Source organism: Lepus europaeus, chromosome 3 (assembly GCF_033115175.1).
Source record: "Lepus europaeus isolate LE1 chromosome 3, mLepTim1.pri, whole genome shotgun sequence".
NCBI classification, from domain to species: domain Eukaryota; kingdom Metazoa; phylum Chordata; class Mammalia; order Lagomorpha; family Leporidae; genus Lepus; species Lepus europaeus.
This window is the reverse complement of record NC_084829.1, coordinates 99,802,996-99,817,722: the sequence shown is the minus strand read 5'-3', so window position 1 is coordinate 99,817,722 and position 14,727 is coordinate 99,802,996. Positions and strand designations below refer to the sequence as shown.

Below are 14,727 nucleotides of genomic sequence, written 5' to 3'. Positions count from 1 at the left end.
GCAGGGGCCAAATAACTTGAGCCAGCACTCAGGAGGCAGGTGCTCAGGATGGGAGCTGATCAGAGCCAGAACTAGAAGCCTCTGTGATCACCGCAACAAATGCCTGCCCACCAAAATAACTCAACTGATCTTCCTCAGCTTTCAAAATCATTTCAAGTTAGTTTTTCACAAATGCAAAATGAAACTTTCAAAATGTTTTACAACTATTATGGCAAGACAAAAAGTCATTTATTTAAGAAAACATTTTTCTGTATTTACTCTTCTAATGTGTAAATGTCTTCAGAATAAGTATGTTATGATTGTACTACCACCACTGCATGAAATAAAAACAGTAGACCTAAATTACTTCTGCAGATATTAAAACATATGTGCAGTGCCTAATGAATGTTATATGTTTTTCAATCTATTAAGTATGTATAGTAAACCATCAGCTGTTTACATTCTAGCCCTGAGTTGAAAAATGACTGATGTTCTTCAAGCGTTTAGCAAGCCAAATCACTTTAGATCTCAAAACAAAAAGTCACCACAAGCAAACCACGCTAGCAATTCAGGTTTCAAGATCTATACTATTACCCAAGCATAATTTAATGTGAGAAGCTCCATTGAGCTAGTAAGATCAGAACAAGTGGCAGGTTGTAAAGAATATGTTATAGCTGTATCTACCCAATTGTTTATGGCAAATGTTTCAGAAAGTCAATATGATCGAGTATTTGGATCCATGTGGGTGAGCCAAAATGACTAATGCCCTTAGTTCTGACTAAAGATGGTTATGTTACGATATTTTTGGTTACTACTTCTATTGTGATACTGTGAGTTCCTAGGTTATGTCTGTCATAACTCATACGTCACTTAAACTCTCTGTGGCCCAGTTTCCACATCTGCTAAAAGTGCATAATGATAATTGCTTCCTACTTTCCAAACAGGTTGCTGTGAAGATTACGGAGCTGATATTTAGACTGTACTTTGAGTTCTCCTAAGGTGGATAAATTTACACAGGAAAGAGAAGACAAAAAGGCTGAAAATGAGGGGAAAGGGGAGAGAAAGGAAAAGAAAGAAAAGAGGCAGTGGAGCAGGAGGGAGAAAAGGAGGCAGAAGAGAAGGAAGGAAGGGAAGGAAGCAAGGAAGGAAGGGAGGGAGGGAGGAAGTGAAGCCCTTTTGTTTCTAGGTATTAAATACTAAAAGTTTTTGCTCCACATGGAGAAATCCACATGTTTTCATTCCTAACTTCATCACCAAATTTCTGAATGAATTGACTTCTGGGAATACTGTACAGGGCTCTATATTTTGAAGAAATCTTTTTGCCCCTCAAAAGAACAAAAGAAATTTTTTCTACCAAAACCTAAAAACCTCTGTCATAGGATTTCCGTCAATGAATGAAACATTCTTTTAGTCAATGGGTAACCATACAGGATTCAGTAAATTCAGTGAAATGATGGCATAAAGAAAAACTAAATATGCATTGTGTTGATTTGGTGAACAAAAAGCAGCTGACAATGGAAACAATGGAGACAGCTGAGAAAATGGGAATCTGTGACTGTAAGTGAAAATAACATTTTAAGTGTGCTTTATGATACAATATTACTAATAGAATATTATTATAATAGAATATCACTATTAAGTTTTAGGCTTAAGCCAAAGAGATATTCAAACAAATGATAAAATGGCTAAAGTAGCAGCTGGTTAGTTTCAGGTACACATGGTAAAACAGTAATATAAAGAGAATATTATTAATAACAAAAACAACAATGATAAAAGGCAAAAGGAAAGTGAGAAGACAAGGAGGAGGGGGAAGAAGGAAAGGAGGAGAAGGAAAAAAATCTGAAGAGTTAACAAACAGATTTCCAAGTGATATGGAGTGCTAAAACTTTTATGATTGAGTAATAAGTATTTCTAAACCTCAATGTCTTAAATCAGTGCAATTTCTTAAAAGTGTCTGAACATGGCCTCAGCCACTACTAATGATGTTACCTTGAAATATTTTCTTTAAAAAAAAGACAGATTTATGTATTTGAAAGGCAGTGACAAAACAGAGAGAGGAAGGGAGAGAATTCTTTGATCCACTGTTTTACTCTCCAAATATACAAGAGCTGGCGAGTGGACCAGACCAAGACCAGAACCCAAGAACAACATCCTGGTCTTCTGAGTAGTAGGGAGTTGGGTATTTAGGCCATTGTCTGCTGCCTTCCAAGTGCATTCACAGGAAGCTGGATCAGAAGCAGAGGTTCAATGTGATTCCAGGCACTCGGATATGGAATGCAGACATTCCAAGCTGCACTTAATCCCTTGGTCAAAATACCCACTGTGAGAGGATATCTTTAAAAAAAAACTCCAAAAAAATTAAGGCAATGTGTTGTAGATTTTCTATTCTTAACTAAATACTTCTAGCCAAATGTAGCAAAGCTGAAGTCAAAATAAAGTCAAATAATAGGTAACAGAAATAAAGTCAAATAGGTAATAAAGTCAAATAACAGGTAACAGGAGCGGCTTTAGGATATAAACAAACTTGGCTCAAAACATTTAAAGGTCACAGAGATTTAGCAGAAATTGTATTGCCAAAATATTGTCACCTGTTGTAAAAGCAGCTAAGTCTACTTGAAATGTATGGGCTCTGCCACACTGAGGGCAGCAGAGATTCCCTGTGTGGTCCTTGGGAAAGAGCTTCCGATCTCTGGCTCCTGGGGGTATATCATTCGCCTGCTAACTACCTCCAATTCTGTGCAGCTGTGTGGAATTACTTCCCTTTTGAATAAAAAAAAAAAAAAGAAAGAAAGAAAGAGAGAGAGAGATTTACCACACCTAACCTGGGAGTGTCACTTTTGGCACACCCTCAACCCTGAGGAACCAAACAGAGCTCTCAGGCCACACTCATCTCAAGCCTCTAAGGCTCCATCAAAAGCAGACACTCCACTTAACCTAGAGCCATAGTATAACATGCCAAACAACAAACACAAAAACCAAGGTAACAAGAATAAGGAAGACACTATGACGCCCCCAAATTAAAAAGACACCCCAATTCAAGATTATGAAGATGATGACATAAAAGAAATGCAAGAAGCGGATCTCAAAAAATTGATAAGAACATTAAGAAGTTCTCAAAAACAAATTCTTGAACTACAGAAATCCTTAATGGACAAGATAGAAAATATCTCTCGTGAAAGTGAAATATTAAGGAGGAATCAAAATGAAATGAAACAACTAGTAGAACAAGAAACTGTGATAGTGACAAGAAATCATAATGGAATGAAGAATTCAATAGATCAAATGACAAACACATTTGAGAGCCTTAATAACAGAATGGGCGAAGCAGAAGAGAGAATATCAGACTTAGAAGACAGAGAACAGGAAAGGAAACAGGCAAACCAAAGAAAAGAAGAAGAAATTAGAAATCTAAAAAATATTGCCGGGAATCTACAGGATACTATTAAAAAACCCAACATTCGGGTTCTAGGAGTTCCTGAAGGCATGGAGAGGGAGAAAGGATTAGAAGGCATTTTCAGTGAGACCAAAAGAGATCCTCACCACGACATGTTGTAATCAAACTCACCACAGTGAAACATAAAGAAAAGATCCTAAAATGTGCAAGAGAGAAATGTCAGATTACTCTTAGAGGATCTCCAATTAGACTCACAGCAGACTTCTCACCAGAAACCCTACAAGCTAGAAGGGAATGGCGAGACATAGCCCAGGTACTAAGAGAGAAAAACTGCCAGCCCAGAATACTATATCCTGCAAAGCTCTCATTTGTGAATGAAGGTGAAATTAAGACTTTTCATAGCAAACAGAAACTGAAAGAATTTGTTGCCACTCGTCCTGCCCTGCAAAAGATGCTTAAAGATGTCTTACACACAGAAACACAGAAACATGGTCATCAATATGAAACAAGGTAAAGGAAGGAAACCTCACAGCAAAAGATCACAGGAAGCTCAATTTCTCTTTGACATAGAATTAAACTCTGATTCTCTGTTAAAGCAATGTGTTAAAGTAATCTATTATGTTCTCTTGATGTCTGTTAAATTCTAATTGTTCAAAAACAGCTGAATTTTTATTAAGAGCTATGGGTTATTTAAATATGTGCTTATTTTCAAAGATTTGAATAATCACCTTATAACAATGATCAAATTTGGTCTATATTATGTCATGATTTTAAGGAATCTTATTTCAACCAGATATTTTGCATTTTAAGCCTTCTGCCATTCTTTATAGGCATTCAAAAAATCAAAGTTCCAAACAATCTGGTCTCTAAAATTTCCAGTAAATTTTGGACTTTGGTTTTTCCAGTTTGGGCCCAACTGAAAAAATCGAAGGACCTATGTCTCTCATCTTATAGAGACACCAACTAATCAGGCTATTTGGATTATATTAGAAGGACTGTCAAGATGTGATGTGGTACTAAATTTTAAGTTTCTATAATGGAAAATGCTATTAATACAAATGTTTGAGAATTAAAAAGTCTAATGATCTTGTGATACTAGACATGATAGTTATCTTAATGAGAAAGCCCCAGAGGCCTAAAGGGTTAAATACTTGTAAAATCCTACAGGTGCTTTCAAAAATACTGTGAAGTAAGCAAGTGCCTCTTGTTGGTTGATGAGTTTATAATTTTAAGCATGGAACTTAAAGTCTTTTGTCATGCACAGTCATATATGATTTGCTGCTCATAAAACTAAAGCGTTGTTGGTTTTGTGCTTAGCTGTCCTCCTATAGGATCCTATGGACTTTTTCCAGCCACTTCTATTGTATTCAGTACTTTGGATGGCTCTGTAAACAGATGAAGCCAATAATGTATTAACAGTACCAACTGAGAGAAAGTATGGTTAACTGAGGTTACTAAAAAACAAAAAGCAATTCAAATCAATTGACAATCTACAAAAAGAGTTAAAGATTTTAAAAGCTATTATTAAAATTGCTATATTGGTCTATTATGTTATGTTATATGTGTGTACATATTGTATGTCCACATGGGACAATTTTATTAAGTATTTTATTTTAATTGGCTTATAGATAAGATTGTCCATAAATTTAAGCTGCTAAAATTAATCAAAGATACATTTTAATTCGTGTGACCTGAATCTGTGTATCATATGTTTTATACTTGTTGGTAGAAAGAAACTAAAAACATTTTATATGGTTGTGCTTAAGTTTACTGGCTAAACAAACTACACCATGTTAGATATTTATGAGGTGTTTTCAAATACACGATTTTTAAAATTTATAGAGGGCATTGGACCTTCTGGTAAATGTTTTCTTAAGTTGTTATCTAATGGTTGAAACTGTTTGCTAAGTATTCAAGTAATATTGCTATGGTCAGCAAGCGATCTAGGACTTGCTCCCTCATTTCTCTATTCTAAGCCCAACTTGTTCTTTCATTTCTCTATTCTCCTCAAGGTAGGAAACTAGTTCTATTATGAAGGAATCTGTAGGACGCACAATTTAATCTTTAGACCTTATAAAAGAGATGGCTAACATTTTTCTGTAATAGCATAGCCAAAATAAGAATTAAATTATAATCTCAGAGCTAGATTTACTTCGCCATCATCGAAGTAAACAGTAAGTAGAAAAAACCTCCCTTTCAGACAAAAGGGAAAGAAAGTTTTTAAGCAAGAATATAATTTTCCTCATGGGCATTGTCTACCTTAGAAAAACTACTACAGAACATGCCTGTGACTATAGACTTGTAGTTCAGGCCACCGAAGATTAGAGATGGGACTTGGGCACTCCCTTGACTTGCATCCTCTGGTCTGCTTTAACAAAAACCAGGAGGAAAAGAAAGCTAGGCATCAGAAGCAATGGGTGGCAGGCCTATAAATGGCTGATCTGTAGAGTGATCTGCCCTCAAGGAGACCCAACAGGCCAGTCCACTGCAGTGGCTTTCAATGTGGTAAGCCTGGGCTTCAGCAGAAGTCAGCCTGTGAAGAGTCCTGGCAGCTCTGCCAAGAGTTGGATCACTGGAAATGGACCTACCCTGGAGTCGAAAGATGCCCAGGTCAGAGCCACAGATCTTCTTGGCTCTAAGCTGAAAAGCCCTTCACTCAGCCCAACTTCCAAAGTGACCCCTGCAGCTGAGGGGATGGTCAAGTAGGGTCAGCAACATTGCAGGCAGAACTGTAAATTTCTTGTTAGAAATGCCCCCTGCCTTTACCTGGCCAGCTCTCCTCCCAGGCCAGCTAAATAATGAAAGTCAACAGAGTGCCTTCCCCTAGGAGGTTCACACCTCCCTTAGGATATACCCCATGTGAAGAGATAGATAGGTCTGGGCCTCTCAACTTACAAGGCCTAAAGCCCAACAGATTATTATCAAGCCTCTTCTGTCAGGTTCTATTTGCCTCTCAATCAGAAAACTTAATTGTAGCTTAGACAGCACCTTTCTTAGCTCCTCTAATGATGACTCTGTCCTTTGTTCTAGACCCTGTCTAGCGCACTTGGGCCTCATTCCTTTGTTTTTGTTTTTTTTGTTTTGTTTTTTGTTTTTTTTTTTTTTTTTTTGACAGGCAGAGTGGACAGTGAGAGAAAGAGAGAGACAGAGAGAAAGGTCTTCCTTTGCCGTTGGTTCACCCTCCAATGGCCGCCGCGGTAGCGCGCTGGGGCCGGTGCACCGCGCTGATCCGATGGCAGGAGCCAGGTGCTTCTCCAGGTCTCCCATGGGGTGCAGGGCCCAAGTACTTGGGCCATCCTCCACTGCACTCCCTGGCCACAGCAGAGAGCTGGCCTGGAAGGGGGGCAACCGGGACAGGATCGGTGCCCCGACCGGGACTAGAACCCGGTGTGCCGGCCCCGCATGACGGAGGATTAGCCTAGTGAGCCGTGGCGCCGGTCTCATTCCTTTGTAATCATAACATCTACTCTACTTCCAATGGCTCTACTCCCAACTTGTGTGTACTGATGATCCTCTTACCCACTTAATGCTGTATAATTGTTCAGCCCTGGTTAATGCCACTCTTAGGATCATTGGTTACTATCCTCACTCTGTCTTTTATGACCTTGTCTAAATATGATCAGAGTCGGCAAACTTGGAAGGCTTCCATAGCCTTGGCAACTCATGATGAGAGCCTAGGGTGGTTACTGGTACCATAAACTATAGTGTCAATTTGTTGGGTCAACAACAGGAGTCACTGTGCACTTGCTCCTCATGTGGGATCTCTGTCCTTAATGTGCTGTACATTTTGATTTAATGCTATAACTAGTACTCAAGCAGTATGTTTCCCTTTGTGTTTCTGTGTGGGTGCAAACCGTTGAAATCTTTACTTAATATATACTAAATTGATCTTCTGTATATAAAGAGAATTGAAAATGAATCTTGATGTGAATGGAAGGGGAGGGGGAGCGGGAGCGGGGAGGGTTGTGGGTGGGAGGGAAGTTATGGGAGGGGGAAGCCATTGTAATCCATAAGCTGTACATTGGAAATCTGTATGCATTAAATAAACGTTAAAAAAAAAAGAAATGTATGGGCTCTGGGTTCTTAAGTTTCTAGGAAGACAGTTGACTTGTAAGGTAAATAATGATTTGAATAAGTGTTGAGCAATATTATTGTGGCAACTGATAACCAACATCAGCCGAAGACATTGCAAATTCCGTGCTAGAAATTAAAGAAAAAAGTAAATGATATAGACTTACTAAATCCCGGTCCTCATGTTTTACAATGTAGTATAAAGACATAGAAGAACCAAGAAAATATATCTTGGAGCAATAATTTAATGAAAACTGAAGTAAAAAAAAAAAAAAGGCTGCTTAAGGAACACAAAAATGGAAGCACATGTTTGGCATAGTGGTTAAATCTCCCCATGCTGCAGTGCCTGTGTTCAACTCCTGGCTCCACTCTCCATTCCAGATTCCTGCTAACATATACCTGGGAAGGAAGCAAGTGATGGCTCATGTAGTTGAGTCCCTGACACCCATGCAGGAGACTTGACTGGAGTTTGTGGCCCCTGGTTTTGGCCTGGCTACCCCTAGCTGTTGCATTTAGGGAGTAAACTAGTGGATAGAAAATCAATTTCTTTCTCTCTCTCTTTATCTCTCTCCTTCTCAAATACATAAATAAATAATAACATAAATAATTTTAAAAAGAATACAGAAGTAGAGCATCTCAACTAGACTGGTTAGATTTGGGTATGAAAAAAATTCAGGAAAGTTTCTCTGGAATAAGCAAAGTATTAATTATGATCTAAGCAATAAAGAATGTAAGCAATTAGGTGATTACAGAAGGATGGGGATGAAAAAAGAGCATGCATTGTGGAGGGAGGTACATGAATACAGCAAATGACATAGGACTAAACACAAAGAAGTTTGACTAGAGATTAGAGTGAGGAACAGTCAACAAAAGATGAGAAAAAGGCTGAATAAAATGGGCTTTGTGGTGTGAAAGGAGATAAGTTCTAAAGGCAAATAGGAGAGGATAATTTTAGAAGACTTTAAGTCATTCTAATAACAGTATGGAGAATAATAGGGGCAAAATTAGGAAAATAAAGTTAAATTTTTACGGAAAAACCAAGGACAATAAAAACACCAGTCCAAACCAGGACAGCTGTGAAGAAAATAGAGGAGATTCACAGGAGACTGGATGGACAGGAGTTGGGATGTGCTTTTAGATATAGGCTACATGTCTAAGATTCACCATAATTTCTGCTACATAAAAGGTCTCCAAAAAGTATTCATTAAATGAAAACATAATTTCTTATTACTGAACATACATATCATATGATTCAAATTATAAGATTCCTGGTGACATTGGCTAAAATAGGACATAATAATCATTAGATTAAAAAATGGTTAAAATTAAGTGTGAACTGTTTATATTAAATACTTTTAAAAGCTCTCTTTTCAAAGATTTATTATACATTTCCAAAAGAATTGTTAATTGTACCTTGGTATGCCATAATCTCAAAATACGTGGTCAAAAAAATAGTTTCTAAAAATTGATTCGCACATTTTTAAAAAGTTATCAAATTAGTTGTCCTTTATGACCATAATAATACAAAGAATGAAGCAACTTAATTTAGATAAATAGAATGTGATTTTTTTTTTTGACAGGCAGAGTGGACAGTGAGAGTGAGAGAGAGACAGAGAGAAAGGTCTTCCTTTTGCTGTTGGTTCACCCTTCAATGGCCACTGTGGCTGACGTGCTGTGGCCGGCACACTGAGCTGATCCAAAGCCAGGAGCAAGGTGCTTCCTCCTGGTCTACCATGCGGGTGCAGGATCCAAGCACTTGGGCCATCCTCCACTGCACTCCCGGGCCACAGCCGAGAGCTGGCCTGGAAGAGGGGCAACTGGGACAGAATCCAGTGCCCCGACCAGGTTGAGAACCCGGTGTGCTGGCGCCGCAAGATGGAGGATTAGCCTATTGAGCCACTTTGCTGGCTCTCTTTCTAAATATATTTTAAAATTAACTAGTTGAGTCCAGGTGATCAATTTCAGTTCACAATTGATCACACTGATAGATCTAAGAGTCAAAGGGATCACACAAACAAGACTAATGTCTGCTAATACTAACTGATAAAACCAAAAAGGGAGAGAAGGATCCAACATGGGAAGGTGGAGACACAGCAGACTCATAGAATGGCAGATGTCCTAAATAGCACTCTGGCCTCAGAATCAGTCCTTAAGGCATTCGGATCTGGCTGAAGAGCTTATGAGAGTATTTTAGGCATGGAAAGCCAAGACACTCTGGAATAAAAAAAAGAAGAAGACCTAAATTTAAGATCTCAGTGAATGTGATCCCAGTGGAAAGAACGGGGCCATCAAAGAAGGAGGTACCTTTCCCTGAAGGTAGGAGAGAACCATTTTGACTATGACCCTGTTGGAATAAGATCGAAGTCACCGAACCCTAAAGGCTTCCATAGCCTTGGCAACTCATTACTAGAGCCTAGGGAGATTACTGACGCCATAAACAAGAGTGTCAAATTGTTAAATCAACATCCAGAGTCACTGTGTACTTACATCCCATGTGGGATCTGTCCTTAATGGGTTGTCCAATGTGAAGTAATGATATAGCTAGTACTGAAACAGTATTTTTACACTTTGTGTTTCTGTGTGGGTACAAACTGATGAAATCTTTACTTAGTATATACTAAAACGATCTTCTGTATATAAAGATAATTGAAAGTGAAAAAAAAAAACCTTGGTGTTAAATTGGAAATTACATAGAAAATTAATCAATTCTTTTTTTAAAAAAAATATCATGCAGGATCTCTGTCTTTAATGTGCTGTACACTGTTATTTAATGCTATAACTAGTACTCTAACAGTATTTTTTCACTTTGTGTTGCTATGTGAGGGCAAACTGTTGAAATCTTTATATATACTAAACTGATTTTCTGTATATAAAGAGAATTGAAAATGAATCTTGATGTGAATGGAAGGGGAGAGCGAGCAGGAAAGGGGAGAGTTGTGGGTAGGAGGGAAATTTTTTTGGGGGGAAGCCATTGTAATCCATAAGCTGTACTTTGGAAATTTATATTCATTAAATAAAAGATTAAAAAAAATTAACTAGTTGTGGGTGGATCAAGGAAATACAATTTATTCGACCAGATTTAAAATCACTCTCAATCATGAATTTGAAAAATTAGCCTCATAATATAGTCATGCTGATATAGAACATCTACCAGGATTTTTACTAGTCACTTGCCATGCCTGCAAAGCCTCCATTTAGTGTTCACAAGGCACTGTGCTTTGTAGGGATAGTCATTCCAATTTAGAGATAAGGAGTCAGAAGTTTAGAGGGTGAGGGGAGTCCCTTAGGGGAAAGGGTAGTGTTATAGGTAGTTGGTGGTAGGAACAGAATTACGCTCATGTTTCTCTGATTCTACAGATTTTTTTCACTTCTAACAACTATTCTGAATGCAGACTCTATGATTTTTAAAGAATTAAGGTTATTTCCATTCAAAATTTGCTATTGTCTGTACTTATTTTTAATATATTCCAATATTTTACCTAATAGCTGTCCTCCTTAAGATGCACTACATTAATATATGTGGCCAAGTCAAAAATTTCAGATAGGCCAAATCTAAGCAGGGGATTTGTGGAAACTGAAAAACCTGAATCATAATTTACAGACACAGGGTTATGTAGCATCTTGTTGTAAACCATAGGAAATTACTTCAAAAATACAGAGTTTCCGAAAAAAAGGACATGACAGCTCCAACCTACAGCATAGTTACTTTTGATGCTGTAATCTGTATATTCATTCATTCTCCTACTCTTCACACTTCAGAGAGAAAAGAATGTGATTGTTGCTTGGTAACATTTTGCATAATGTTTAGCCCTGGGATATGATTGGACAGCTCTAGGACACCAAATTCCCAGAACCCAAAGAGATGTTTTGCATCCTCCCTTAATAGTTTTCAATAAAATCTCTGAATTCTCATCTATTTCATTATCCAGATTTGATTAAGAACATTTTGGTGATTCCAATAGTTTTCTGTGGTTTACAAGCATAACCCTTGAAAACTAGTATCTCCCTGATTTTGAATAATTTTGCTAGTTGTAGCTTTACATTTTCCCCCCAGAAAAATGTGTGTGTGGAGTATAAGAGATATAGAAGAAAAGATTGAAGATCTCTTCTTTTAGACAATATGCTCACACTTGCACACTACATGAACAAAATCAAGCATGGTCATTGGAAATGGAAGTATCCAGTGTTGTAAAACAGCTATGGAACTCTGCCTATATCTGAAAGACTGATGCTTCACCCTCTTCAAGGCCAGATTCTTGAGCCAGCTACTCTTGTTTGTAGTAAAAAGAATTATATCATTCTTTAAAATAATTTTCTGGAACTGAGCATTCCAAAAACAATTGCTTAACAGCAGGATCTTGTTAATTTAGTAAAAACAAGATGGAAATTCCTTTAGAAGTCAATGCCTAAGGGTGCTTCCTAGAGCTTTTGTATGTGCGCCTATTAATTAAAAATAAAAGAATGTTATCAAATATAAATAGCCTATCCACAACTCACTGTGGAGTTTAAAAATGAACATGCATTGTTTTGCATTCTAGATTGCTAAAGATTTTTAAAAATTTTCATACTATGGTTCATATAATTATATCGTTTAATGAGTTATATCATTGAAGGATACATTGAAATACTTAAAAGTCAACATTTAATATATCCTTTCAAGTTTTAATAATTTTTTCTGAATTTAAACAATAGAAATTCAGCATGTGATTAAACTAGCAACATGAGGTCACTATTTAGTAGTTATCACTGTGCAGTTTTTAGTGTGACTAGTGTACTTTTCAGAGGCTTCACTTCTAAAAAAGTCTGTACTGTTGGAAACACAAAGTTACTTCATGTCAAATTTCTCCAAAGCTATAGGCACCCTTGTGTGCAAGAGACCAAACAAGAAATGAAAGAATAAGAAAAGTCAATAGCAAGGAAAAGTGAAGGTAGGCGAAAATCACACAACAGAGAGCAACTGAGATAAAAGATAAGAAAGAACAAAAGATTGGAAAGGCAAAAAAGAAAAACACAGTATAAATAGAAGTTTGGAATTGATTTTCCAGAGATAAAGTTTGCTCAATATACATTAGTGCTTTGAAAGAAATTTGAGTTCTCTGGAAAAAAATGAAATTAGAAACTGGAAACACTTGTGAAGTACAAATGAACACTTCTGGTGACAGATTACTATACTTAGTTCTTTATTTACTGATTTTATAAACTGAAAGTCTCTTGGATACTGTATTTAAGTTTTTTCACAAATTTACTCCCTACAAAGTTCTTGACACTAACAAACATTTAGCAATTTCAGCACCTGATTTCTAAAAAAAAAATGAAAACACTCAAGGAATAATTTTATAAGAAAGGCAGACTCTAATAATTCTAAATATCCAATTAGGAAAATTAATATAGTCTAACAGAACTATACTGAATAAATTGTTTTGTGTCTGGCTGTCAACAAATTTGATTAAATAATAATAATAATTTTCTAAGTAAGTGTAAAGTATGAATCGACTGTTCATTCTAGCTATTCACTTTTAGACAATTAAATTTTTTAAATATGAATTTGACTACTCAATTCTAAATCAATATTCACAATTTGATGTCCTCCAAAACTGTATTTGTAAAAAAACTATTTTCATAAGAATGTTATAAAAGAAAGTTATATAATTTGGCAAATTGCTGCTTTAAGTCACAGAAATCTCAGTTATATAATTGATGATCTATTCTTCTGATTCCAACTAAATCATAATCTTGAAAATGAGAACTAGATCTCTTTGGCTACAGGATACCCATTAAACTGCGCAGTTTCTGGTGTTCAATAGGCACCTGAACCATGCTCGATACAAGAGTCTCTTTTATAACTTGAGGCAATAATTTTATAAAAAAAGATAAAAAAAGATTACCATGTCTACTGTATATTTGAACTGTCAATTGCATTTGTATGAACTGTGACAGGAAATACCAATGCTTACAAATGTGATCAGCCTACAAAGAATGTAAAAAATATTTGACAAAATATAAAAGAAATTATCAAAAGATACTGACTCCTTTTTAAAGTAGAATCTCCCCTCCTGGTCTGCTTTAGCCCAGGGAGATAAGCCAGAGTAGAAGAGAGAAGTAAGAAAAAAGAGGGAAAGGCACCATGTACCAGAAGCATGCCTCCCATGTAAACATTCAATGGGGAACATTTCCTCTGGAAACCACTGTGAGTTCAAATGAGCAGCCCATTTCAGACTCTGTGCCTCACAGAATATTAGACAGAGTTCAGGGATAAAGGCAGTTTCTTTAGCTGTTACACTCTGCCTCATTTTAACAAAAGGGAATGGATGTTTAGGAAGCATTCTTAAAAATGATTATTATATTCTGGAATAACTGTGCCTGGTGGAGTCTGAATCTACTGCTATTCAGTTTCAGCATACATTTTTTTTTTCCATTCAAAGATAAAAACCTTACAGAAAAAAACAAAAAATACATTACCTTTGGGCAGTTTCTCCAATTTGTCTTCATGGTCATATATTTAGTTGTACACCTTTCCGCATCTCGATGTATATGCTGTTAACGTTACTGTACAAGCAACGGTATTGCTAAGTGCTGACACTCATCAGTAAAGAAAGATGTGTTTGAACTCTAACATTTTAATATTCAAATTTTAGGCAACCATTAGGGCTTACCTTGAAAAAGGTCATGGTGGCTCCATCCTCTACGGCCCCATACTCTATCTTTGTTTGTTTAGCTAAATCATCAGCAGAATCAATAGGGGATTCCATGCGTTCCACTGTCAGAAAGGCGGCTAAGTTAGCAGTATACGAAGAAATGATGATAAGTGTGAAAAACCACCAAATGCCTCCCACTATCCTGGTGGACAGCGCTTTGGGCATGAGCTCAGAACCTAACAGAGATTGGGGGAAAGGTGAAACGAATATAGAGAATTTGATCAGCAATCAGATACTTTTAGTCATGGTGGCAGGCTGGAATCACTTTGCCATAACAGCTTAACCCCTAGAATTACATATTACCCTAGAAAGCAAGCCACAACCATTGGGAGAGCATAAGTTAATTTCAAATAACAATCTCTTCGGATACTTGTATAAAAAAATATAGTGACAGGAGACTCAAGATCTACCTGAGATGGGGCAATGTATCATTTTAAAAATTAAGAATTGAAAATTCATTTTTAAAATAGCATCATAAGAAAGGGGTAAAAAAAACCCTCCAGTTCAGAAACCACATGCAGAGTTTTAGACATTATTGTTAGTTATCTAGGTTTCAGAAGACACAATTTAATATACATTCAGATTGAT

General features: G+C 36.7%; 1 protein-coding gene across 3 annotated transcripts in view; it reads right to left on the bottom strand.

Annotated features, from left to right (window-relative positions):
- Nucleotides 1-14,727, bottom strand: part of GRIK2 (glutamate ionotropic receptor kainate type subunit 2) — a 727,469-nt gene that overhangs the window by 126,726 nt on the left and 586,016 nt on the right. For all 3 annotated transcript variants that reach the window (XM_062187636.1, XM_062187637.1, XM_062187638.1), the window contains exon 13: nucleotides 14,098-14,315. In XM_062187636.1, coding sequence (XP_062043620.1) covers nucleotides 14,098-14,315 — 218 coding nt within the window. The remainder of the gene's footprint in view (nucleotides 1-14,097; nucleotides 14,316-14,727) is intronic.